The following is a 26,905-nucleotide window of genomic DNA, read 5'->3' as shown; positions in this document are numbered from 1 at the left end:
AATGTATTAATGAGTAACGTTTTTATTTCCTGAGCACTGTTGATTCAGTGGTGGATTGGTCTAATTGTCGAAGGATTTCCCACGGAGATAGTTGTCCAGGAAGTAAAGAGATAAAATGTAAAAATAGAATTAATCCAGGATACAAGTGTTTTAAATAATAAAAAAATGGGATTATACAAAAATATGATAAAACACCAAATTAAACAAGGCAGACTCTAGTTTCTCGTCGAAATTTTTCGTTCCTAGTCAAACGTAACAGCCAAGTTTTACTGAAAATTTCGGTGGAAACAAACAAACAAGATTTTATTATTTTGCGGTTATTATTTTGCTTTATTGTTATACATTAATCTACAAAACAAAAAAGAATATGTTAACGTGTTAATGAATAACAGACTTGTTAAAATGTATCTTCCTTACTTATAACTAACTTTTGTATTCGTTTACATTGTTTGGTGCGTGTTGCCACTGTTCCAACCAGTTTTACACTAGAGCTCCAGCCTTGGGTAACGTACCAAGAGTGTACTTCACTTGTCGGCCACTTGTTATAAACCATGCTTATAATTGTTGCAAACATTCAGGATAACTACACACTGTTTTAAAATTTTATTGCACTTTTTAGGTTTTTGATCTGAGCCTCATAAATTTTCATATCTTAAAACAGAAAATTCGTAAAAATTTATAAATAAAAATCCATTCTCTAGTTATGAGTATACTGGCAGAAATGCCCGTTATTCGCATGAGAAGAATACAGTTTAATGAATATAAAATCCGAAAATTGGATATTATATAAATTGTTCGCTTTCGTCCTTTAAAAGCGGAATTCTCGAAAACGGTGAAACAAGTGTTCAGTTTTATTCGTAATGGATGCCCAGTTCAATCTCGCTAAATTTTGGGATTAATGGGACACTCTATTCTTGAAGAAAGAAAGGGAAATAATAATAAAAATGAAAATTTCTTTCCCCATTACCCCCTTTAGGATACATATTTTTAAAATTCCTTTTTTATGCCTTACTTTCGTATTACAAGAAATTTTGTGTCCAAATTTCACGTTTCTACCTGCGTTTAATGAGTGAATCATTTTTCTTCTTTTTTATAATAGTATACATAAATAATTCTTGTATATATTGAGAGTGTAAACTTGTATGCTGATCTGTCCACAAATAATACTACACTGCAGAAATACCTACGTGATCACACAGACACGCCATTCGGTTTACGGAATTAGGACGATCTACATGATCAAATCTCCATATGAGCGCGAAACTTGATTCAATCAGTATAATTAAATTATAATCTATTTTAAATACCTGGGGTAATTATAGTTCCAAGAACGACTGGTTCAAAGTATTCAGAAACAACTGTGCGATCTGGAAAATGGACAGGATTCGAAATCAAGACCTCTTCTCCTCCAAACTTCTTAATATTTTTTGCTCCGACTACATGAGCTACAATAAATTACAGCAACATTAGAACACGTAGAAACTACAGTACACAAGTTCAAACAAAGTATTTTAAAGACATATGACATTGCTCTCAAGCATCCATCATATATTTTGCTAAAATTGTTTATTACTTAGGCCTACCTTAAACCTTGAATTTTAAAAACTGTTACAATTTTCCGTACATATAATGTTCATGTAGAGAAGAAATAGTTGCTTTGAGTTGATTTTAAGTGTAACATCCCTTTCAGCAACGAGGCTACACGAGACCGGACCTACGGAGTAACGTGGAATCCGAACCACATGAGCTCCCGCTCGGAAGAGACGAAATAGTGTGCGTGTTAGTGTCAACGAAGTAGATTGTCTTCACTCAACACTGTTGATATATATATATATATATACACATCTTTATTTGGCGATAAACTCACATGAGTATAATCGTTCTTAAGAAAGAAGGAAAAAAAAAAAGTATTCGGATTAGGAATGGACCGAATTACAAAATTACTGACACATGATCACATCATAACTATTTTCAATCTAAAGAAAAATTACCAAGTTGAGAACTTACTAAGGACATAACTGTCCGTAACCATGAGCGATTCTCTTTCACCCACTGAGTCAAATATTGTATGACGATCAAAGGACGATCCAAACTGTCTATGAGTTGCAATGTGAAACGCCTCTTTATTTACAAAATTCTCCTGTTGTCTCCCCATCTACCTCTTCTGGTATCTCGATCACTTATAGACAGCGTCATGTATCTGATAACCAGGCGAGTAATGTGCGGTAGAGAACTTATTCGAATTGCAGACTCCAGACTTTCGGTCGTTGGCTAACCAACGGCAAAAGTGTATGTCTGCAGCCGGAGACTACTTTGACCAACCAAATATTGTAGCCCCCTCCCTTCTTCTGAAAGTGACAGGCGTCAGTTAAACATTTCAATCGCACAAATCCAATAACCTTCAGTGTTCTTTACTTACCTTTATAAGTAACACTCGGACACGTAACAACCACCTCAGCACCATATTCCTGTTCTAACCGCTGGCTGAACACTTCTAAATGAAGTAGACCTAGGAATCCCAAACGCCAACCTTGTCCTAACGCTGGACTGCAAAGAAAATAGAGATATTTTTACTTACTTATATTTGTTGCATCAGAATATAATATTATATTAATCACATGGCTTCAATGCTACTACTAGTTACGTAGAATACCAGTAAATGTTCTCGCTTCTAATCGGAAGGTGCTGGAATTAGGTTCTCGGGTGTAATCTCGACTTTGAGTCTTCCTCATTCTTAGCCGGCAAATGCCAGTAAACACGCTACATAATTTCCTCTCATTCCTCAATATGATGTGTTAATGTATTCAATGTGATCAGCATCATACCGAATTAACTGGAACTTTGTTATTAAAATCAAGTTACTCGCTTAAGTGGCAAAAGGTGTTCTACTTACAAGATAATGTAAGCCTTTGATAAATGAAATTAGTTCTATTCTATAGTGTAGGGGGTTTTTCTAATGTACGAGACTCAACTTTCAGAAGTTTAGGCAAAACTTTTGCAATAAAATCAATCGAAAAGTGTACATAACTTCTGACAAATCCATCGGTGATACCTATTACGCACTTTTATGAACTGAGGAAACAAAGAACAGTCTTCATTGTTTAAACATATTGTCCCACTCTAAGTTCGGTTCGGAAGGGGAGGGACGAGGCTCACGAATCGAGCCAAGAATTACTCGTAAGTGAGACAAGTGCACATTTCACCCTCGTAGCTTGGATCTAGAAACCATCAGAAGATATTTTCTGCAAGAGAATGTGGTGAAAAGTAAACTTGAGATAAAATGTATTGCCCAAAATAAAATAAAATTAAAATGAAAGCAAAAATAAGGATATTTTTAAAAAAGAAATACAAAATATGGGTTAAACTACCACAATTCTCGCAGGGTTTGTTCGTTTGAATTTCTGCTGTTTCACCACAAGCATATTAATGATTACTTTTGTTTAAAAAAATCAACTATTTAAAACGCAGAAAATTCGAAGAAATGAAAAGAAACTAGCATAAATTAAGTAAAGTTTCAGGCACTATATTACTATCACTGTAGTTCCTACATTAAAGACAAATGGGTTTCGTTTCACATTGTAAACTATAGTAGACTTCCAAACTATGAAGATTCACCCTGAATCTGGAAATTGTAGATCTATCACTTCTGATTGTATTAAAACAATAAGATCATAGATGGAGCCTGTTTTGCTCTACAGAAATCACTACTGTCCTATAGGTTTCGTACTGTCTCGTATTTTACGGGATTGTCCCTTACTACGAGGGTGTGTCCTGGCGTCCCGATAAAGTTCTTCGAAACGCAAATTCTCCTATAATTTGTGGATTTGTGTTGAAAATTCTCATTCCTCAATTTAAAAACCTGAAACTGTCAAGAAATTGATTCTTCTCGTCATACCAATTGTCAATATTGTTTCTTGTGAGTATAGTGCCACTAGCGGACACGGTAATAACTTCGACTTTAAGACTGCTATGAAAGTAAAATAAGGTCGCCCCCACCCCTTTCTTTCCACAGGCCATGAAGACACAAGGCCTAATTAAGTAAATAATTTGCCCTCTGCTAACATTCGTATGTAAGAAAAGCAATAAAACTTCATTGGTTTATTCAAACCGAAACTGTCCCGCATTTATTTCTCACAACTATGTGAACTCTAGTGTACTGGTTAACCGCTTCAACAGAAGAACTGAGATGGGATATTTTCTTGGAATCCTGAATCCACATCAAAAAACAGTATAGTGCCTCCTATTACGATTATCGCTCTATGGTAACCAACATTGGTACCGGAATTAGTAGTACATTTCCACACTTCCAGCTTTAGTAGATAGATAAGGGCGAAGACAGAAGCCACAATAGAATAAATAAGGGCGAAGACAGAAGCCACAATAGATAAATAAGGGCGAAAAGAAACCCCATAGTCGATAGATAAAGGTGAAAACAGCCCATAGTAGACAGATAAGGGCGAAAACAACCCATAGTAGATAAGGACGGAAACAGAACCAATAGTAGATAGATAAGGGCAGAAACAGACCATACTAGATAGATAAGGGTGGAAACAGAACCCATAGTAGATAGCTTAGGGCAAAGATAGAATCCATACTAAATAGATAAGGACGAAGACAGAACCTATAGTAGATAGATAAGGGAGCAAACAGAACCCATAGTAGATAGATAAGGACGAAAACAGAACCCATTCTTGCGACACTAAATCTAGTTAGTTAGTTAGTTAGTTAGTTAGTTAGTTAGTTAGTTAGTTAGTTAGTTAGTTAGTTAGTTAGTTAGTTAGTTAGTTAGTTAGTTAGTTAGTTAGTTAGTTAGTTAGTTAGTTAGTTAGTTAGTTAGTTAGTTAGTTAGTTAGTTAGTTAGTTAGTTAGTTAGTTAGTTAGTTAGTTAGTTAGTTAGTTAGTTAGTTAGTTAGTTAGTTAGTTAGTTAGTTAGTTAGTTAGTTAGTTAGTTAGTTAGTTAGTTAGTTAGTTAGTTAGTTAGTTAGTTAGTTAGTTAGTTAGTTAGTTAGTTAGTTAGTTAGTTAGTTAGTTAGTTAGTTAGTTAGTTAGTTAGTTAGTTAGTTAGTTAGTTAGTTAGTTAGTTAGTTAGTTAGTTAGTTAGTTAGTTAGTTAGTTAGTTAGTTAGTTAGTTAGTTAGTTAGTTAGTTAGTTAGTTAGTTAGTTAGTTAGTTAGTTAGTTAGTTAGTTAGTTAGTTAGTTAGTTAGTTAGTTAGTTAGTTAGTTAGTTAGTTAGTTAGTTAGTTAGTTAGTTAGTTAGTTAGTTAGTTAGTTAGTTAGTTAGTTAGTTAGTTAGTTAGTTAGTTAGTTAGTTAGTTAGTCTGTCTGTCTGTCTGTCTGTCTGTCTGTCTGTCTGTCTGTCTGTCTGTCTGTCTGTCTGTCTGTCTGTCTGTCTGTCTGTCTGTCTGTCTGTCTGTCTGTCTGTCTGTCTGTCTGTCTGTCTGTCTGTCTGTCTGTCTGTCTGTCTGTCTGTCTGTCTGTCTGTCTGTCTGTCTGTCTGTCTGTCTGTCTGTCTGTCTGTCTGTCTGTCTGTCTGTCTGTCTGTCTGTCTGTCTGTCTGTCTGTCTGTCTGTCTGTCTGTCTGTCTGTCTGTCTGTCTGTCTGTCTGTCTGTCTGTCTGTCTGTCTGTCTGTCTGTCTGTCTGTCTGTCTGTCTGTCTGTCTGTCTGTCTGTCTGTCTGTCTGTCTGTCTGTCTGTCTGTCTGTCTGTCTGTCTGTCTGTCTGTCTGTCTGTCTGTCTGTCTGTCTGTCTGTCTGTCTGTCTGTCTGTCTGTCTGTCTGTCTGTCTGTCTGTCTGTCTGTCTGTCTGTCTGTCTGTCTGTCTGTCTGTCTGTCTGTCTGTCTGTCTGTCTGTCTGTCTGTCTGTCTGTCTGTCTGTCTTCGTTTAATGTGATTAGTGTTGAAACTGTAAATTCCTATTCCTATCACTTTCGGTTTGAACAGGGAATTACGGGTGGAGACGAAACTTATTCTTAATACGTTGAATCCATGTCAAAAAGCCATTTCTCGCTATCTCTTAACGTTTATGTTCTGTATCCGCCGTCAGATGGACGGACAAACAACCGTTGTGAGACTTGCCATACTTATGCATCGCATAGTTTGAAAGTCTGAACCCGAATAGATTGAATCCGATCCATTTAGATGCCTCAATAGATACACAACAGAACGCAGTCTGACATCTTTCCATTTGCGTGTTATGTTCTTTAACCCTAATCATGTTGTTATTGTTGACAAAAGCAATAAAGGAATTCTTAAGTTTAAGAAGGTTCTTCGATTATGCCATGTAGTCTAAAGGAGCCGGATCATAGATGAAAGCAAATGCTGATAAAGAATTAGTGGAACGAGAAAGCGCAAATTGAAAAAAACATGAGAAAATTTATGAACAAGATACTGTCCAACACAAGTTCCAGCGGCCTAAAAGTAAATAGTACCAAAGGTAAACGATCTACTACAGAGATAATTAAGATTTATTCCCTGTTTCCGGCGACAACGACGCCAATAATAATAATAATAATAATAATAATAATAATAATAATAATAATAATAATAATAATAATAATAATAATAATAAAATTATCAGAACAATCTAGTACTGTGCGATCATATTTAATGGCTAGACATGAAAATTGAAATATTTAGTTCAGATCACACAGTTATGTGCCGTAGACTAAAGGATCTGGGCGACAAATGCAAATGAATGATGTTAGAAAAAAATGTGGAAGAAAATAGCGGAAGAAAACGAGAAACTTAAAAAACAAACCAAGATTTTGTACACTAGAAATTCATTAGTTCCAGAGACTGTGGAATCAAACCTTAGGCAGGTGATTTTATACTATGTCACCATGCTCCTACTGAACCCTTGATTCAACTCATTTGTTACTGATTTAATAAGCAAATTAATATTTTTCTCTACTTCTCTCATTTATGATCTTTGATCTCTGAATAGTTTACTTTCCATTATTTAACGCTTGAGTAAATAATATCCTATACAATGCAGTGCTAACAGTCACGTAATAGAATCATGCTTTGCCTTGTTTCCATGAAAAATATATGAATGAGAATACAGATCATTGCCACTTAATACGTTATCACATTCCATGTCCTCGTTTAGTGTACTGTATGAGGATTTATTACAGTTATTTATTTATTTATTTATTTATTATTATTATTATTATTATTATTATTATTATTATTATTATTATTATTATTATTTGTAGTGCTCTTTTTCTTCCGCCGTTCTGGTACGGCGCAGACAATCCTACAATAAGTGTTGGATTAACATTAAAGTACCGGACTTCCGAGTGCTGGTACGTTGCCAACGTAGGACGTGCTAACAAGGAAAGAAACAGGACATAGGAATTCAGTAAAACATATCAGGAATAAATACACAATGCGTTCCATAAGATGACAATGGAACTAAATACAACTATAGAATGTTGACCTGCTTTCATTGCCATTACAGTATATAGCCCACAAACAGTTGTCTTCTCAGCACATCGGTTATATCTAACATGGTTACGCCAGTACGATTATAACAGTGTAAACATTAATGCATAACTCCAAACTTATCCACATTAACATCTAAATTATAATAGCATTCCTGTTCTAGATAATTCATCCTCCAATACACATAATTAACATTTATTTACGTCATCGTATCCCAATGCATATTTAATCTTTTAAATCGCCGTGTTCCATCATAACATATACATATATATGAATACACATTTATATTACTTTTATACTGACTTCATCGCATATAGCGGAAGGATGATCATTTTAATCACAGAAAGCTAAATGAATAATTTGGCATGGCAAACATAATAAAGCATTACACGAGTATGCTGTCATATATTTACAGGCATCCAAATTGTGTGTGTGAAGTTAGTAAGATGTTTTAATTTTCCTGATGTGAAAGATGATATCTACATTGTATAAAAGAAGAGAAGACGATTTAGTTACGGAATCCTCACGGATTCCCGACTATTGAGTCTAGTACCACATATTTATGTTATTTTTCCTCTTGAACATTACTAAATATACAGTTATTTCTAATCACTAATTGCAAAAACAGCAGAAAATCTCAATTCAACAGAAAAAAACGAAGACAACTGGCAATAATTTCTCGGCCATTAGCGCCAGTACAACGGTAGTGCAGATTCATTTTAACCCAACGTTAACTTTTACAACAAAATAACAGAAATAATTGCATAAACGGTATATTAACAATTACTAATAAACTCTTACTAATGGTAAAAATAAGCAATAAGGGCGCATAAAATGAAAGATAATCTTATACTGTAATGGAGATTAAACGGGTCCATTACATATTATTATTATTATTATTATTATTATTATTATTATTATTATTATTATTATTATTATTATTATTATTATTTCAGTGACAATAAATGAAAATTTTCATTCGATTGAGAATCTGAGTCATATTTACACAGTTCTAGATCTGGATCAGTATTTTGCGTAATAACTCACAGTTACGTATAGGTTATAACTAGGGATGGCCAATTCCAGAATTTTCACTCTTCGGAATCCGGAAAGTAAAATCGGAAAATTCTAGAATTCGCAAAAATTCCGGAATTTTGCCGAAGCCCGGAAAATAAAATTTCCGATTCTGGAAAATTTTGGCCATCTCTAGTTATAACTGATAGTACGAAAATGAAAAGAAATCAAACAGAAAATTTTATAACGTATCCCAGTGTTGAATGAAACTTTTGAATAATTAATACTTACAGTATAGGAATTAAATTATTTTCCTCATTTTTTTTCAGTTAAATGTAAAACAATACTGTCAGTATTTTTCTTGTACGGTAGACGTGTTTTATCTTAAAACAAATTGCTATTTGAACCATCTACTGCTTAATTCTTAAAAACTTCTTTTTCATGGTAACAAGAAAAATCTCATTTAGATATGGAACAATAGAAAAAAAAACATATACTGTAACAATTAGAACTTCTACGATTTGTAAATATAAAAATGTACGGCCTGCAGTAAACTTTGCAATTTAAAATATTGATTCTTCTCTAATATGAGACATTTATTGGATTAAAGAATTGGGTTGCCATGCAATTCAGAAACCAAACCGAATAACTAAATAAGAGAGCTTATTTCTTTCTGTTTAACATTGCCTGACAATAAAGCAAGCTTTTCTAAATTTGATAACCATATAAAATTTCCAGTAATTTTGTCAATTATACATAAATTCCGTGTTTGCTAAGAAATATTTTTTTATTTATCCTTGTCAGGAATGTAATATCCAGATAAATATCCACATAACAAAACGTGTGATACATATAGACCTGTAAACATTTATTTTTCTAAAACTTTTGTAGCATATATTCTACGTAAAAAGTCCATACATTAACAACAAATTAATTTACTTAGAGGCCATAGAGGCCATTGTAGTCAATGGCTGCAGCATAAGGTCGTGAGTTAAATGCAAGGTCATGATATTTGGGAGTATCTGTGAATCTCCCGAAGTTCACTATTTAAAGATAGTCACATGAGCTTCCAGGATGACCATAAAACTTAGCCACTACGGATACCTCTGTTAAGCATAAATTGAGAATAATATAGTCATTTTCTAACACACAACATTGAAAATATTGTTTAAGCAAATGACAACATAGAATAGACAATATGTATACTAGTAGTAAGGTGTGATCTTTTCTCATCATCAAATATTATCTTACTGGACAATTAAAAAGAAATAAAATCTTTAGTTTAGCGCTCCTTGGTTATGCATGTAATAATAATTGATAAGTATTTGTTTTACATCTTTACGTAACACTAAGGTTCTGAAAGCTACAAATATACACTATATATACAAGCTCTGAAGGGACTTAGTGCAGTCAATGGGTGGACAGGCGAACGCAAAATCAGTTTGTATAGACAAACCTTTCTCAACAGCACTTTCTTACATCCAAAGAGCTGCATGATGACCACGACAAATATTTCGGCCTCTTTAGAAGATGAATAATAAATGTACGTGTGTGATGATAAAAGATTTATGGAATGAAAAATACATCAGAAGCGGGAGAATTCCTCAAAAATTTACACTATCTGGGATCGAATTCACGACCTTTCATATCACAGATGAGCGCTCAATCACCGAACCACTTTATACTCCAGTATGCGATTAACATTATCCTCAAATCCCAAGTACTGAACATAATTAGTCCCACATGTCCAATGATGTCCTTTAACTTAAAAGTAATCGAGTTAGCTAAATAAAAACGTTACTTTTTTCTTCTTATAATTTTTCTTTGTTTGCCTCACTATATTTTCACTATAAGAATTTTTTTCTAACAAACAGTTAACATAAAAACTTGTACTACGTACCTTGACTCTACATTTAATGTGACACTCGAGTCATTCAAAACTAGCTTCTCAATGGCACTTCTTAAAGCTGGCTGCTGAGATTGATCCATGGGGTAAATTCCAGCAAATACCATGGGTTTTGCTTGCCGGAAGCCAGGAAACGGTTCAACATTTACACCTTTATGATGCAGTGTATCACCAATTTGAGCCTCTCGTGTGCTTCGCATGTTGCAAACTAAGTACCCCACCTGACCAGCTTTCCTTGAAATAAAAGTCAATTAGTATGCAACTTAAAACAGGATACAAAGTATTAAACATTCATTGTTGTTTCCACGTATTTTATATTATATATAAAATACCATTATAATGCACTTTTAAAAGCAACACAAACAGAAAAACATACAAATACTTTCGACTGATCTCTGTATACTAGCCTTCCTATAAACTGTATGATCTACGTTTAAATAACAATTGTCTCTTAATTTCTTTCTTTTCTCCCAGCTGTCTTATGTTCTTAAATAAACATCGAAGGAAACTCTTTCTCCAAACAGATTGGTTATGTTATGGGCAAATCATTACTTTTTAGCATATGAATGGAAACATTTGGCATCTACTTTAACTACTGTTCAATAATGTGCATATGTGATCATTTTATGTACTTCAGAAGGAAAAAAAAGGCACTAAATATTATCGTTAAATAGATAACACTTTGTCTGTTAACAAATAAAAAACAAAAGTTCTAGTATTAATAACCCAGTGAAATATGACACACTTAAGTATAAAATCATATTTGGAAAAGGAAACAATTGTTGTTTAAATTCTTAGAGCTCACGCTTTACCAACATAATAATGATTTGCATACCAAAGTTCAAAAGAAATTGACGTCAGTCTATACATACCGATAGCAATGGCGACAAAAGTTACGGGAAACAATTTCCTGACTTTCCTTGATTTTATATAACATTTTTGAAATTTTCCCTGATATGAATTAGCCATACAGACTTTCCCATTTTGATTGAGAAACAAGACTAAGAAACATGACAACGATGATACATAAGTAATGTATTTATCCCTAATCAACTGGGAAAATGAACAATATAAAACCGAATACAACGTATTTTATTGCAAAATTACAAAACGTTTATCTAATAAAAATTCCTGCACAAAGCAAGAAATTGAACATCTTTCCTGAAACTTGAATCTGTAACTTTATTTACATGATGAAAGTTCTCTCCCATATGAAAGGAAAAAGTCACAGTGAGAGACTCACCGAAAAAGGGGTGTGTATGTACACTCATGTCCAAAATGATTGTCGCATATCTATAACTGTCTTCCTGTAATAATATAATTCGATAATGATTTTGCAGGGTACTTTTAATACCGATACTGTTTGTATAATTGGGAAATGTATATTTGTGGTAAATTTCGTAGGAAAAGAATTATAAATACGAAAATTAGAATAAATAAAATAAAATGTTGCTAAATGGACAAGAAAGTTTTATTTTCGTTTTATTGTTCTTATTTACTGCTCTTTTGACATGAAATTTGCCACATACATGTCTTTGCCAATTACACACATACTAACATTGTAAGAAATACCGGGCGAATTCGTTATCAAATTATATTCCAAGAACAACATATTTATAGACATGCGACAATAATTTTGGACATGAGTGTACATAATACTGACTAACATACACATTTTCTTTTCTCATTAATATTGCGCATATCTTTCAATATTTTAGTCTTAGCTTCAAGCTCGCTTGGAATGATTTTTATTTTCTTGTCTTCAGCTTCTTTCTGTTTCCATTCCTCTTCCTCTCGTCGTTGATTTGCTGCTTCTGCAAAACGACTGAGAGCATTTAGTACATAATGAATTCTGGATTTCCTTATGGATAGTTTATCAAGACTAGCCGAAGAAGCTACTGAAGTACACAAATCTGAGTGGTACTAAAGTTTGTTTTTTTTTTTTTTTTTTTTTTTTTAATTATCTGCTACATATTGTGCATTGACTGAAAAATCTTCTTTCTAGATTTGAATTTTCACGAGAGAAAATCAAGATCATTTTAACATTTTTAAATCATTTTACTCTGAAGTATCCACATGATTTAGCCAAAAGCCATCCAAACGCTGACCAGCTCTAAATACTGACTCATAATCGATTTACAATTTGGATTCGAAAAAACTGAACTGTTCCACAACTCTAGCTGCCCTATTACCTCTATCAATTATTTTCAACTAGTACAGCTAAAAGAGACTTCATGCTATTCTTTCTTACATCAGTGCCTGCAGAAACATTAAGACCCAAATATAAAAAAAGGGCCCTAGTCAAATTGTAATTCAAGAGTGACTTCTTCAGTTTAAAAAAATATTTGTGTACACTTTCTGCAATTTCGGAGAAAATACAAAATAAATCCGTTATCGGTTGACATTTCTTACAGGCAGCATGTGTAGCAAAATTACAGGAAGAAAATTTGCTTAATGTTGAACATCAGCTCGTACACATGAACTTAATGAACTAAAAACTTCTGGTTTTACGAACTTATTTTGCATCACAGTCCATATCACGTCCGATAAAGTGTAAAGAAATTGAGTGAGAGGACAATCAGTCTGAAATTCAGTAAGGAAAGGTTCTATTTCTGAACTAAGTGCTTTAAAAAATATTCTATTTCTGAAATAGGTGCTTTTTGAAAACTAAATTTAGGAATACACATTTTATCTTCTTCGAACAGACCTGACATGATCCGATAGCTCGAAGAGCTCGGAACTATTCTTATTTTTTTCTGACACGTTGAATAATAAACAGAATATACGGATAAATGTCAATAGCTCGCTGCGCAACACTACGATTTTCAAACCAACACAGAACAAACTTTCCCTGGAAAAAATTCTGAGCCTTCTATAGGTGTGTACTCGGTACAGTGTGCTGTAAAATCCTTAAATAATTTTTCAGGGCTCTTAGAAATTCAACGATTTCCCAGTTCGTTCCTTAATTGCAGCCTTAAATGTTTCATGCAAAGTAACCCACAGCTTCCCATATCAAGTATTACAAGTTCATTTGGGAACGTTTTGATTGCGAACAATCAGAAGGCCAGAAAATGTAGAATTCCCTAAAAGTGCCCATGTCAAATAACGTGTGCACACTGCCTATATATGGAACTCCAGAATCGCACATTTATGTTTCATTCAACAATTTAATAAGCTTCACATCCTCAGTAATCTCATTGTCTGAGAACATAAGACATACTTTCACATCTTTAGCAACAGTAGGCATTGATGTATATCATTACACTTTCAACTTACCATAATAATTCTGGTTTTAGAACGCTATCTTTTACTACGAATCCCTGCAAATGACTTTATTTCATCTTCGAACTCGTTCACACTTGCATCGTAGCCCTATATTTAAGCAAGCAACATCACCAGAAACCACTGAGTTCTGTACAGATGAGGTACAAATAGGATGACACTCTTTAAGTCAAAAGGTTTTGACTTGTTTTCTTGTTTCACAAAGGCATAAATGTTTCTAATATTGAGTGGGGGTGGCCATCTGCATATGCTTTTTACCTTTCACGTGACTTGCTACTGCTTACTGTTCTGTGTAACTCAGAGAAAAGACCCTCCGGCAAACGTTGAAGCAAACAAAACAAAACAAAAAAAAAAATCATCTGAATCCAAGATAAAGAATTATGCAATAAACAGAAAGGATTGAAAGCGGTCTTGGAATACGTGGGAACATGCTTATTACCTGCATAAGAACACTGGAAACAATGTACACCGAACTCCACAACTACATCTCTTCACTATCGATCCTGCCTCTGCAACCTGAACCACCAGAAAGCGGTTACTATGCGCTCCACCCCTCTGCTTCTTTCGACCACCTTTCTATATAACAATATCCTATCGTAAATAAAAGCCAGTTGTTGATGTTGGATTCCATCAACATGCTATTGTTATATAAAAAGTTCACACTGCGTGCATTAAATGTTTCTTCTGACATGTACCCCGTATCGATCCACTGTATACATGAACTTGCATTTGCAACTTCTTTTCCTCTTAGGGACACAGCCATTTTTTGTGTTTAGTCTAGGCTTTTAAGCATTGTTAAGTTTCTAGGGTAAGAAATGAAAATGCTAAACTAAAACAAGTAAACTATGAAGCACAATCGCGTGCTTAATACACGACAATGAAGCGTATACACTTACTCTCAGTTGCTACTTATTAATTTGGAATTTCTTGTAATGCTGTTTTTATTACTACATAGGTTTATTACGCATCGTTAGTGAAAAACTCATAAAAGTTTCTAAGTCTAAAGATGACAATTAAAAAAACAAGTACTCGACCACATGTGAAATCGTCTTATAATTTTTATTTCAAATGTTTTTAAAATCTCATTCTTACGAAATCGAAATTCCCTGAGTCTTAGCAGAATTCGCTGACTATTCCCGGTCATCTCAAATTCCCTTATTTTTCTCGGTTTTCCAGGTTTGTTGCCATCCTGAGATGGTTATTAATATAATGGAAATGTCCATATGCTGCAACAAGTAATCTTTGTGAGTTCGTGTACAGTGACTGTTTCGTATTAATGCTGTGATGGTTGGTGAGTAGTATACGGAGTAGTATGGATTCATGTGTGCAGTGGTGGTGCAAAATGAGAGAGCCCTTTGATTTTCAAAGAGGGTAAATTGTGAGTACGTACTTAGAGTGAGTAAACGGCAACTGTCTCCAGGATTCCCAGTGATTATGTTAGGTGTATCAAGAACAATAGCAATAACGTTATTCAGAACTCTTAGCAAGCTATCACTAGAAAGAGAAATCCAAGACAAGGTGAGTGGGATTAATGAACACTGAAGAATATTGTCAGAAAGAACCATACACCTAATTCGACACAACTGACTGCAGAGCTTAGTCCGCAACTGGAATGACGTGTTCCTATATCATAACCTGACAAGGGTTCATAACCTCAACATAAGCGGTCGCGTTGCAGTTTTAAATATCTGATCGAAAAGTTATTCTAGAAGAGAAATTACCAATGAGTATGTAATCAGAAGATTTATTAAACTTAGCAATATATATATATATATATATATATATATATATATATATATATATATATATATCTTAAAGCGCTGCGCATCATTGAGAAATAGACATAAGGTATATCCTAGAGCGAGTATATAAACTTTCAATCACATGGAACCATGATTTATGGGTGTTAAGTTTTCGCTTTCTATTAGTGTATTTTAATATTAGAGAATATTACGATTTTTGTTACTTTTAGAAGTAAGGTTTAATCAGGAATAGCTGAAGATTATATTCTTTTAATATACAGGGGTTGGACAAAAAAATCTAAAACGTTTGCAAAAGTGTGAAATTCATACCTAGTATGGTGTGGGGTCTCCTTTTGCGTCCAAAACAGCTTGGATCCGACGTGGAATGGACGTATACAGCTCCTGAATCGTGGTGTGTGGAATTTTGTACCATTGTTCCTCCAAAACATGCTCCAGTTCCTTAAGGGATGCTGGTGCAGGGTAATGAGACCGAACACGCCTTTCTAACTCAGACCACAATGGCTCAATGATGTTCATATCTGGTGATTGTGGGACCCAGGGGAGGTGTGATACTGGTCATGCTCATCAAACCATGATTTCACCGTTTTTGCAACGTAACAGGGTGTCAAATCATCTTGTTAGATGCCATCACCATCAGAGAACACTATTTGGGCCATGGATAGAACCTGGTCCCCCAAAATGGCCTCATACACCTTAGCATTCATCATTCCATGCAGGGCTATGATGGGACCTGCAGAAAACCACGATATCACTGCCCATACTGTAACAGAACCATCCCCATGCTTTACAGTTGGGAGCAGACATTCTGTATCATAGGCTTGCGACGGTGTTCTCCATACGGAACACGACCTGTTATTGGAAACAAGGTGAAGGTCAATTCATCGGACCACATTACGTGTTTTCCACTGCTCATGAGTCCACGCCTTGTGGTCCTTGCACCACTGGATAAGCCTCTTCGCATTTACTGTTGTGACCAGGGTTTGGCGATAGCGGCCCTGCCATGAATTTTCATTTTATGAAGTTCCCGTCGCACTGTTTTCGATGAAACCGGGTTATGTAGGCCGGAATTGAGTTCAGACGTAATTTTCATTGCAGTGGTCTTCTTTTTAGCTCCTACAATCCGTTTTAATGTCCTCCGGTCCCTATCTGACAGGATTGTCTTTCGACCACTGTTGTGCTTTGCAGACGTCATTTGCCCATGAATTGTGTATGCCCTCGTGACATTGGACACAGTGCCTTTCGATACCCCCACAATGTTCGCCACTGTTGCCACTGAAGCTCCAACCAGACGGGCACCAACGATCGTGCCTCTTTGGAAGTCTATGAGGTCGCCCATTTTACAACACCACTTTCACACCACGACACTCACAGGTGAACTGGTTACTGCTGACGGAAGAGGAAGGTTCACATGACACAATGAAAACAAAAAACGATCGGCAACCGCAACACGTGTTGTACAGTGGAGGGCCAAACTTACGTGTCCTGTATGAAGTGTTTTTAGATTTTTTTGTCCAATCCCTGTACATAGCAATTCTGTGATTTAAAATATTTGTTCATCAACCATTCTACTTCACGTTGAAGGTAAGCTTTTGTTTTAAAAAGTAAGTGTGTGCTTTTAATTTCATTTAGCGGTATCGTTCCGTGCAATCGGGTGGTTAACAATTACAGCTTTTAATTGAGCATTGTTTTAACCTGTACGGAACAGCGGGCCAAAGCTCGGGTAGAACTATTTAAGAACAGAAAAAGATATTCTATCGAATTACAAACTTTTATTTACAGGAAATGGGCAGCCAAAGAATATCATGCATTATGTATTTTATACAGCAAGAAGTTTTCTTTAGGTGCATTGAAATAGAGGTGAGAACTACCTCGAAACCGTTTGCAGTTTTTAAGTCTTTTGGATGTTTTAAGGTGTGAGAATGGTCTACTTACTATTAAAAACCTTTCTTTTTTGTCTTTGCGAATTTTATCGAATTTGAAGCTTAAAATATACAAAATTATGCTTGTTGTGCATGGTTCCTTACTTTACGGAAAGAAACTAAACTCAAACTATTTGAAAATAAAATCCTAAGGTAAATATTCGGATCCAACAGGAATGAGAATGGAGGAAACTTCATAACAAGGAACTACACAATTTATACCGTTTAACTAATATTGTAGGGTCTTTAAACCAGGCAGGTTCAGGTGGGGAAAGAAAGTAGGAATGCTTTCAAAATTTTAACTGGAAATCTAATTGGGAAACGACCATTAAGAAGATCTAGGAGCAGATGGGAGGACAATATTAAGATAAGTCTCTCAGAAATAAGAATAAAAAGTAGAAACTAGACCTAGTTGGCTACGGAACAGAAGTCAGTAGAGAGCTTTTCTGAATGCGGCATTAAACCTTCGGGTTCCATTGGCCATAGAACGAGCTTGTTAAGAAGCTTCAGTTAAACAAAGCTACTACACATACGTCATACAAACACACATCACACGTTAACATTATCAGGTTGCCTAAGAAGTAATTGAGCTTTTGGTGGTCAAAATTGAGAATACATTTATTGTGATCCAAAAATAATATTACGATACCACATATGTACCGTTTTGTTTGAAGACCTTCTGCCATTTTTCTAACAACATAATCCTGTCGCCATAGAACTTTAGTGGTCTCTGGTCAAAAAATTATGAAACGTGATTTTCACTAACTTAACACCATTCAGGGAATTCTGCAGAAGCCAGAAGCCAAAACAATTGTAGTTTGACGGTGCCAGATTCGGGATACAAACTGGATGCATTAAAACTTCTCAGTCAAGTTCTGTCAATTTCTAACAAGTCATTAAAGATGTATATGGTCTGGTATTGTCAGTGTGATATACTATGACGCCTTTACTGGTGACCAGTTCGGGCTGCTATTATTATTATTATTATTATTATTATTATTATTATTATTATTATTATCAGGAACAATCGTGCTAAATGTCGACTGTACAGGTTCGAGTCTATCGTTCAGCGCGGCGGCAGCTGCTCGTCATGCACGATACCTTTCTAATCCCACCAAACGCTAAGAATCACCTCTTTGGATGTTAGTGTAGGCTTTGCCACAGACTAGAGCTTCTGCTTGTTCCGACCACGATCTCTTCGCACATTGTTGTAGGTTATCCACTTTTCATCACTAGTGAGCAACCGCTTCAGAAAAGGCTCGAATTTGTTACGTTTCAGTAGATTCTCAAAAATTACTTCAATGGAGTAAATGTTTCGAGTCAGATCATGTGGCACCCACACGTCGAGCTTCTTTTCGTAGTCAGCCTTTTCCAAATGGTTTAACACTGCTTGGTGATGGGTATTTAGGTCATTGACGATGTCATAACTGCTTACACGCCGACTACTTCTTGCTCGACTTTTGCCAGAAAATGATTGGTTGTCCACTGCGAGGATCATCTTGGACACCGAAATTTCCAAACAAAAGCAACTGATTCATCGTTTACATTTTGCTTTTGACAATGTACCTTGCCCATAAACATAACAAATTTCTTCAAGGGCTTGCACCTTTATCTATGTAAAATTGTAAAATATAGCGCAATTTTGAAGAAAGTTCACACATTTTCACAGCGCAATACTTTACGTCTACTTATAAAAATTCCGACACGGTTTGCACATTTACTAGCTTCAATTGTCTGCTATTATGACAATAGGCTTGGCCCGCTGTACCCCCGTGAGATTTGGGACACTAACATAATTTCGTGCACAACACGCTCAAACTTTTTAGATAACCTGATACAGTAAAACCTGTCTTTAGCGGAATCGAACGAGACTCGCAAAAATTTCTATTAAAGATAGATTTCCGGTTAACCCTTTGGGGATTCTATGGTACAATTTTGTACCATACACGTTTTTCATGGTACATTGCGTTATTTCTCTTCTATTTAAGCTTTTTCGTCTTTAAGTCTAGAGGCATTGTAGAAGACATTACGTATGGTTTCAGACCTTCCTGCGTCCAGACATAGGAGGTGATGACGTCATAAGTCTAAAATTTATATTTTTATTTATTAAGCCTATGTTCAATATTTTTTGGCGGGCTTATTTTTGCACGTAGAAGATTGAAATTTTGCACAAACATTCAGTCCACCGAGTAGTATTTACCAGATTTTTTTAGATTTGTGAGTTAAAACAGGGGGGGGGGGACGAGAGGGGCAAAGGGTTGAAAAAAAGATATATTTTTACCCAAAAAATCCCGTTTTTCAAGATTTTCCCGCCTCACATACATGATGGGGACACGTGAGTCATACCATCTGAAAGGCAGTTCCATTCTGAAGAGAATAACGGTCGAATCATTATCCTAGGGTAATATAGGGCATTGTCGGTATATTTATTTTATGGAGGGCTTATTTTTGCACCTAAAAGACTGAAATTGTGCACAAACATTCAGTCCACCGAGTAGTATTTAACAGATTTTTTTTAGATTTCTGCGTTAGAACAGGGGGTCCAGAGGGGCTAAAAGTTGAAAAAAGGGAAATTTAGACCAAAAAATCCCTTTTTTCGGGAATTTCCCGCCTTAGATACATGATGGAGACATGTGAATGGTACCGCCTGAAGAGAATGATGGGCGAAACATGACCCTAGGGTAATTAGGGATGTCTCAGGAAATTTTTTCCCTGAGATCATAGTGTTTTGTGGTAATTTGGGGCATTGTGGGAATTCTTGATAAAAATTCTCCCGCCCTTAGTATTCAAGATAGAAACTTGAAATTTGGCACACACATTCAGTATACCAAGTACTATTTATCAGATTTTTTTTAAAGATGGCTACGTTCACACAGGGCCGTTCCAGAGGGAGCTCATCCGTGGCTAAGCGGTTAGCGTACGCGCCTTTGGCGTGGGAGACCCGGGTTCGATTCCCGGCGGGGGCTCATGTGGTTCGGATTCCACGTTAATCAGTAGGTCCACGTCTCATATAGCCTCGCTGCTGAACGGGACGTTAAACTCAACTCAACTCAACTCAACCGTTCCGGGAAGGGGAGGCAAATTGCGAGAAAAAAATTTCCCTCCGAAATTTTCCCTTTGACATCATTTTTCCCGCTTCTGGTATATGGTATGAGCATGCAAGTGGCACCATTTGAAAGCCAGCTCTATTCTGAAGAGAATGAGGTATGAACCATGATCCTAGGATAAATAGTGACGATGCAGTAGCTGCTTGACTGAAAGTCTAAAAAAATAGCCCAAAAAGCCGGAATCCGGAAAGGGTTAATGAAGATAGAACTATGAAAAAAAAAAAAAGTGCATGTATAAATGGACATACTAACATAAAATAAGATACTGTACAGTGTACATACCTTAGTCAATTTACAGTATTTAATTCTACTACGCATTAATACACGCAAAACTTACAATGGACAGAAAAAGTACTGTACAAGTGTAAACAATAATTTTTTCAATAATCAAGGAGGGTTTTCTGTACACATAGCTGCTTGTTTGCTCAACTTTCCACAGAGACTTAAGCCTGAGAAACCACACTAAGCTTATCACTGTAGTTTCGAAGAAAGGCAAATGTTGCAGTTCCTTTAAACTTTTCACAGAATATTCATATGTCTTCAGCCTACACTCTTTTTCCAACTCAATATCTTATTTCTCTTTTTCCTCCACCATCGCTTCTCTTTTCAAACTTTCCGTATAATTCTCAATTAAAGCATGTATATCCGTCGTGTCTGCTTCAATTTGCACATTACTATCTGTTCTGATAATATACATATATAACCTCTCATAGGATGTCCAAAACTTTCTAAATGCTGCACTCCGAAACTTGAAATTTTCCGTTATGAGGCTTATTTTGATTTCCGTGGTCCGCGTACTAGTTTCCGTTTAACGAAGGGAATTTAACACGATTTTCGCCAGCAAATTCACATGGGACCGTGAAATATTTCCGTTTACCCCAAGTTTCCGTTTAATAAAGGGTCCGTTCAAGACAGGTTTTACTTTATATAATACAGATTACAGACATTTATAATTCCTAACTGGATAACAGTATTTACCATTGTGTACATATATAAATACAAATAATGTAAACTTCAGCTTACTAACAACATTGTTGCTGGTTCTTCATGTGGCCGCAGAAGTCCCAGTGCACGGATTTGGTAACTATTTCCAGTATGAGCAGACACCACTTCGTCCCCTACATTAACGACACCATCCTTTACACAAACTAGGACCAAAGCTCCTCGATAACGATCATACCATGAATCAAACAGCAGAGCTCGAAATGGAGCTTCACGATTACCCGATGGGCAAGGAATCCTTTCAATAACAGCATTTAGAACTTCAGATACCCCAGTTCCCAGTTTCGCTGAGATCTGCAAGTGAAAATACATACCATTTCAAAGCAAAATTAAAATTACTACAATACACATACAAAATAAATGAATAAAGAAACAATACAAAGAATCACTGTACAATATGTTTACAATGGGTTCATTAAAGCAAGCAAACCAGCATCCATTATTTGTAATTGAATACAATAGAGTAGTTCGATTTCCAGCATAATCGCATTTTTTAGCCTTTGAAATTGATTGAACTAGCTCTTCTAGAGATATTACATTCCAGCAGGATATTGCGCCCTCTTATAAGCCTACACTTTCTGGCTAGATATAATGTTCCTCTGCTTCATTGGCCGACGCCTTCCCTCGATCTCTCTCCGACTGAACACGATTGTCAATTACAGCGTACAGTGTAAGAAAAAATAGTTGTTTTCCCCTATTTCTCAAGGTGTTTTCCCCTATGTTTTACACTTACATACATAAGGGTGAAGTTCTAAGTTTTCAAGTAGTTTATTACACAGAGCACAAAACTAGATTTGTTGCTTTCTCAAGTATTTGAAATACAGCTTTTAAGGTAGGTTATATTAATAATTGGTATGTAAAATGTTGTTCAAGAAAGCATACAAGAATAATTATTTCTAATTAGTGTGCAGCTGAATCAGGCTTGATTTCTAACTCATTTATTTGGGAATTCCTGTAGTTTAGTTTAACTAATATCTTAACTACGAGTTTCCGTATTCGGACTACTTTCTTCATCTCGTAATAAGAAAGAAAAAAAAACTAAAATTTGTAAGGACAGGGTGTACATGTCAACTTTTCTGTCATGTAACAAGTTTTAGTACACAAAGAATTTATTCTCAATTACGAACTCATTTAAGCTGTAAGCTGTTTTCCTCATGTGGCTTCAAAAGTTAGCTAATTACGCTACATTAAGCTACATAGAGCTAATTAGCTCTATCTTTTGTTTTCGACAGCGAAGAGCCTTCCATTGATTACTTTCTACCTTCTACAATACTTTAAATTTCTTAAAACCCTTCTAAATGTTCTGTCGAAGGAATTAAAGAGAAAATCTATCAAAATTATTGGTTACAAATGTCAAAGGAGAAAAAAATTAGAGGATTTCATACGACTATTCACACACTTACATTCGTTACCTTCAGGATATATAATTTCAAGGTCACTATTATGTTACTTTTGTCATTTTGAAGCTTTAAATCGTTTTCTAAATCTTTCACTTATTTTTGTCAATATTTATGTATATAGTAAATAAATCTGTAATACAATCAAAATAATTTTTGCTTTCTTTGAGTGTGTCGTGAAGTTCGAAGTGTGTAATATTTTACTCACCGTTTATTAGCTCTATCATGTAAACTTTTTTCTCGACCTTTTTTGAACTGCTACGTCACATTCTTTTTCTTTTCGTGCGCGGTAAAGGAACTTATTCCCACCAAATGAGTAAAAATACAAAATTTTACATTTTAAATCAATCCGTGTTTAATTATACAAGTATCGAAAGGAAGAAAGAGGAATAGGGGTTGCAATTATTATAATTTTATATATATATATATATATCGAAATCCCTCGAAATTAAGACACATGAAATTTGGTGTTTTGGACTTTGTACTTTTAATCTAAAATAATTAAACACATGTTTGCGCTTTTAGATGTTTGATCTAAAATGGAAGAAAAAGGGTGAAGGTCTTTCCTTAAGGTGGCCTTACGAGACGTTCGAATTTTTTGTGATACTTCGAGTTCAGAAAAATTATATATAAAAAGTACAGAAGGAAGAACGTAAAATATTGTCGTCTACAATAACAAGCGAGTAATTTGCTATTATATATATATATATATATATATATATATATATATATATATATATACAACAGTATGGCGCTAAATTCGTTGTGCAAAAGCAGAGGGGTGACTCCTGAGAGCAAAACAATAAACATAGGGCGAAAATTGCGACGTTTACGTGTTATAAGCTGCCAAAAGCGTGGGAAAACAAACTTTAGAGTTAAATATTGCACGAACTACTGAGCATAGACGTGATGCGGCATGATATATTAAAGGATCCTAACCTGCTCTATCCAAGTTTGCAGTTTTCAGACTTGTGCAATGGCGGCGCAAGGGATTCCACAAAGGACGTTAGGGATTCCCGGACATTTTATGACGTAAATTGAGTTGACAAGAGTATGTAAAAGAGGTCTCACTACCTCAAAATAATACCACGTGGCAGGTCAATACACATACACGCAGATTATAGGGCATACAACGATATTACTTCGCTATACAGTTATATCCTATAGACTAAAGATGACGGATGATCAATGAAAGTGAAGGATTGTGAAATAACTGGTAGACTGATGACGTGGGAAGAAAAACGAGAACCGAGATAAAACCTACTGACACGATGTTATTTGCCACAACCTCACATAGCCTCGAACCATGGACCCCCTCGCATCAGAAGTGAGCAACAGTACCATATAAATTATGAAATTATTTCTCTAAAATAATTTGAATTAACTCGACATTTCAGGTACAATGAATTGCAAAAGTCTATTTTTTTCCTAAAATTGATTTTTATTTAAGAAAAGGTTTTGAACACAATTGTTTATGAGAAAAAATTTCGTAATTTTTGAGAAAATATCATCAATGATTATGGAAGGAAACATATTATATATAATCTTTTCACAAGTTTAAGGTGCATATTAAAAAAAAAAAAAAAAAAAATTACAGGTCGCTTATCACTGAATTTTAGATCAATTCTGATCCTATTCACCATATACTAATTACTTATCTCTAAGGGCCTTTTGTGAAGATTCAACCTACCTTTAAGATATCATTCACATCCATATCAAATAAAGATTTTATTTGCTCTGCTACCTTGTCAGGATTTGCATTTTTCAAGTCTATTTTGTTTAAAACTGGAATTATCACAAGATTGTTCGTAAAAGCTAGATAGAAATTGGCCACAGTCTGTGCTTGGACGCCTTCATTGGCATCAACTAAAAGAATAACGCCCTCACACGCTGACAACGAACGAGCTACTTCATATGAGAAATCCACATGACCAGGAGTATCGATTAAGTTCAACAAATATTTCTCACCACCCACTTCGTAGATTAAAGATGCCGTTTGAGCTTTCACAGTAATACCTCTTTCTCGTTCAACCGGGAGACGATCCAGAACTTGCTGCCCAGAGTTCTTGGCGATGGCACCTGAAGAAAAAGAACATAATCCATTATTGATTGGGAGAGAGTGCGGATTTGAACAGTTGTGCCATTTGTTCCCGCCGCAATAACGACTACTGATGATAAAAGACGTTCAACATCAAGAACAAAATGATAAAGAATAAAACAAGAAACAAAAGTCATACACGAAATAAAATTAACAACAATAAATAGAATAAACAGTAAAGCAAAATAGGGGAAAATATAAAACAATTAGCAGCGAAAAAGAAAAGACACAAGAGATAAAGAAGACTCAGAGAACGTTGATGAGGTCGGCAGCACGAATAAAGACAAGAACCTGTGCAAATGAAATTAGGTCATCCCTCAATGCACGGGTAAGAGTACTAGGCATTCCTATACGTTCTCTGAGATCGGAGTATGCAGGAAATTCTACAAGAATGTGCCATACACTCAGTCGGACGACATAGTTTTCACAATAGGGACGGCCAACAACAGCGCGTAATAAATGCAAATTGGATAGACAAGGCTATCCGATACGTAAACACGCCATCTCAGCGACTACCACGCTACGATGTCTGCCAATTACTCAAAATAGATTTCATAGGGTGGTGATTATTTTCATGGTTTGATTCTAATTTGCTTGCCAATGCGAGCACATCAGACTCTTAAAATAGCTACAACGGTCCGAGAGAGCAAGACAATGCCCCAACGCAACCCCAACCAAGGCGACATGCTTCGAAACTGAGTCAGTATCTTCGTTTCCTCGAATGGCGACATATCCTGGCAACCAGCAGACAACAGCAGCCCTGTTGCTGAAGCTGATGGCATCTCACAACCATGTCTTAAACGAGATCTTGCTTACCAGACGACATTCTGCAAACTCATAAGAACGCTCTGAGGGTCTGTCTAAACCAGCACACATCGGTCGGAAACAAGCTTAATTGCAATTATTATTATTATTATATTCCGCCCGTTGACAGGTCCTGGGATTAACAGGAGATTCCCTTGCCCCCCTTAAGTTAGGATCTGGAAATGTTTCTTCCACGTTTCTTCATCTTCAGCTTCCTCCTTTAACTCCCAATATTTTCTTCTACTTTTCAAATCGTCGATATGTTGTGTTCTTCCTACTCCTCGCTTTCCTTCCATCTTACCCTCTATAGCGGTATGAAGAAGCACATTTCTTCACAAGATGTGTCCAATCTAGTTGGTCTTTCTACGAAGGATGCTGATAAGAGCGTCTTCTTCTCTCCTACTCTTGAGCATAATGAATTAAAAGAACGAATTCAAGAAATTCACATTTGACTATGATTTTGAAACTATACTGACTACAGTCTGTGGTTGCAATCGATTAACTTATACTTATTACTGCGGGTTAGTTATCCAATTATGCATTTAGTTTCATTATACTTGAAAAAGTAACCAATTATTTATACTACCAACTTATACCTCAAATCACTCACCTAGTAATGTTCCTCATCATCTTTTCTTCAATATTTCGAGTGAAACGTTCGGTCACTCATCCTCAGGGACACACTTCAAGTCTATTTTTAAACACGATCTTCACTTTTCTTTTTTTTAAAAAATAAAAGTATCTCAACATTGGTAATTATGAATATTGTGTAGATTTTATCAATCCTCATAGGCGAATACTCTTCTACGTAATATTCATAAATGCCACTGTTGAGACACACAAAACAATGTGTTGTATAAAAGGATTTAAAGCCATTATGTTGCCCTGAGGATACGTGACCGACTTTTTTACTCAAAATACTGGAAAAAAGATTGATGAGGAATATTCCTAGCTGAGTGGTTTGATGTATTACAATGAGTTCCATACGACGATAAGCAGTTATAATGATAACGTATGCCTGAAAAGTTAATCAATTTGCAATTCATTTTAATTGCCATTCTTTTAAGACAATACAGCCTTAACTTAAGAAACATTTTTCGGATTCATGTTATGCTCAGTCTGTCTAGGCAAAAAGATGGTTCACAGCATATAATCAAATGCAACTATCAAA

General features: G+C 35.4%; 2 protein-coding genes across 4 annotated transcripts in view; both read right to left on the bottom strand.

Moving 5' to 3' along the window:
- LOC145676502 (mitochondrial amidoxime reducing component 2-like) overlaps positions 1-26,905 on the bottom strand; it is a 143,217-nt gene that overhangs the window by 106,018 nt on the left and 10,294 nt on the right. The window lies entirely within an intron of this gene.
- waw (Translation factor waclaw) overlaps positions 1-26,905 on the bottom strand; it is a 49,933-nt gene that overhangs the window by 13,480 nt on the left and 9,548 nt on the right. For 2 of the 3 annotated variants that reach the window (XM_081747312.1, XM_081747314.1), the window contains exons 3-8: positions 24,523-24,911; positions 21,457-21,729; positions 14,084-14,220; positions 10,357-10,596; positions 2,420-2,547; positions 1,308-1,445 (exon numbers count right to left, since the gene is read on the bottom strand). In XM_081747312.1, coding sequence (XP_081603438.1) covers positions 1,308-1,445; positions 2,420-2,547; positions 10,357-10,596; positions 14,084-14,220; positions 21,457-21,729; positions 24,523-24,911 — 1,305 coding nt within the window. The remainder of the gene's footprint in view (positions 1-1,307; positions 1,446-2,419; positions 2,548-10,356; positions 10,597-14,083; positions 14,221-21,456; positions 21,730-24,522; positions 24,912-26,905) is intronic. The other variant, XM_081747313.1, reaches the window with a different exon arrangement.

The sequence above is a fragment of the Thermobia domestica genome, unplaced genomic scaffold (assembly GCF_964235325.1).
Source record: "Thermobia domestica unplaced genomic scaffold, izTheDome1.hap1.1 HAP1_SCAFFOLD_175, whole genome shotgun sequence".
NCBI classification, from domain to species: domain Eukaryota; kingdom Metazoa; phylum Arthropoda; class Insecta; order Zygentoma; family Lepismatidae; genus Thermobia; species Thermobia domestica.
The sequence above is the reverse complement of the archived record's forward strand: the minus strand, read 5'-3'. Positions and strand labels throughout refer to the sequence as shown.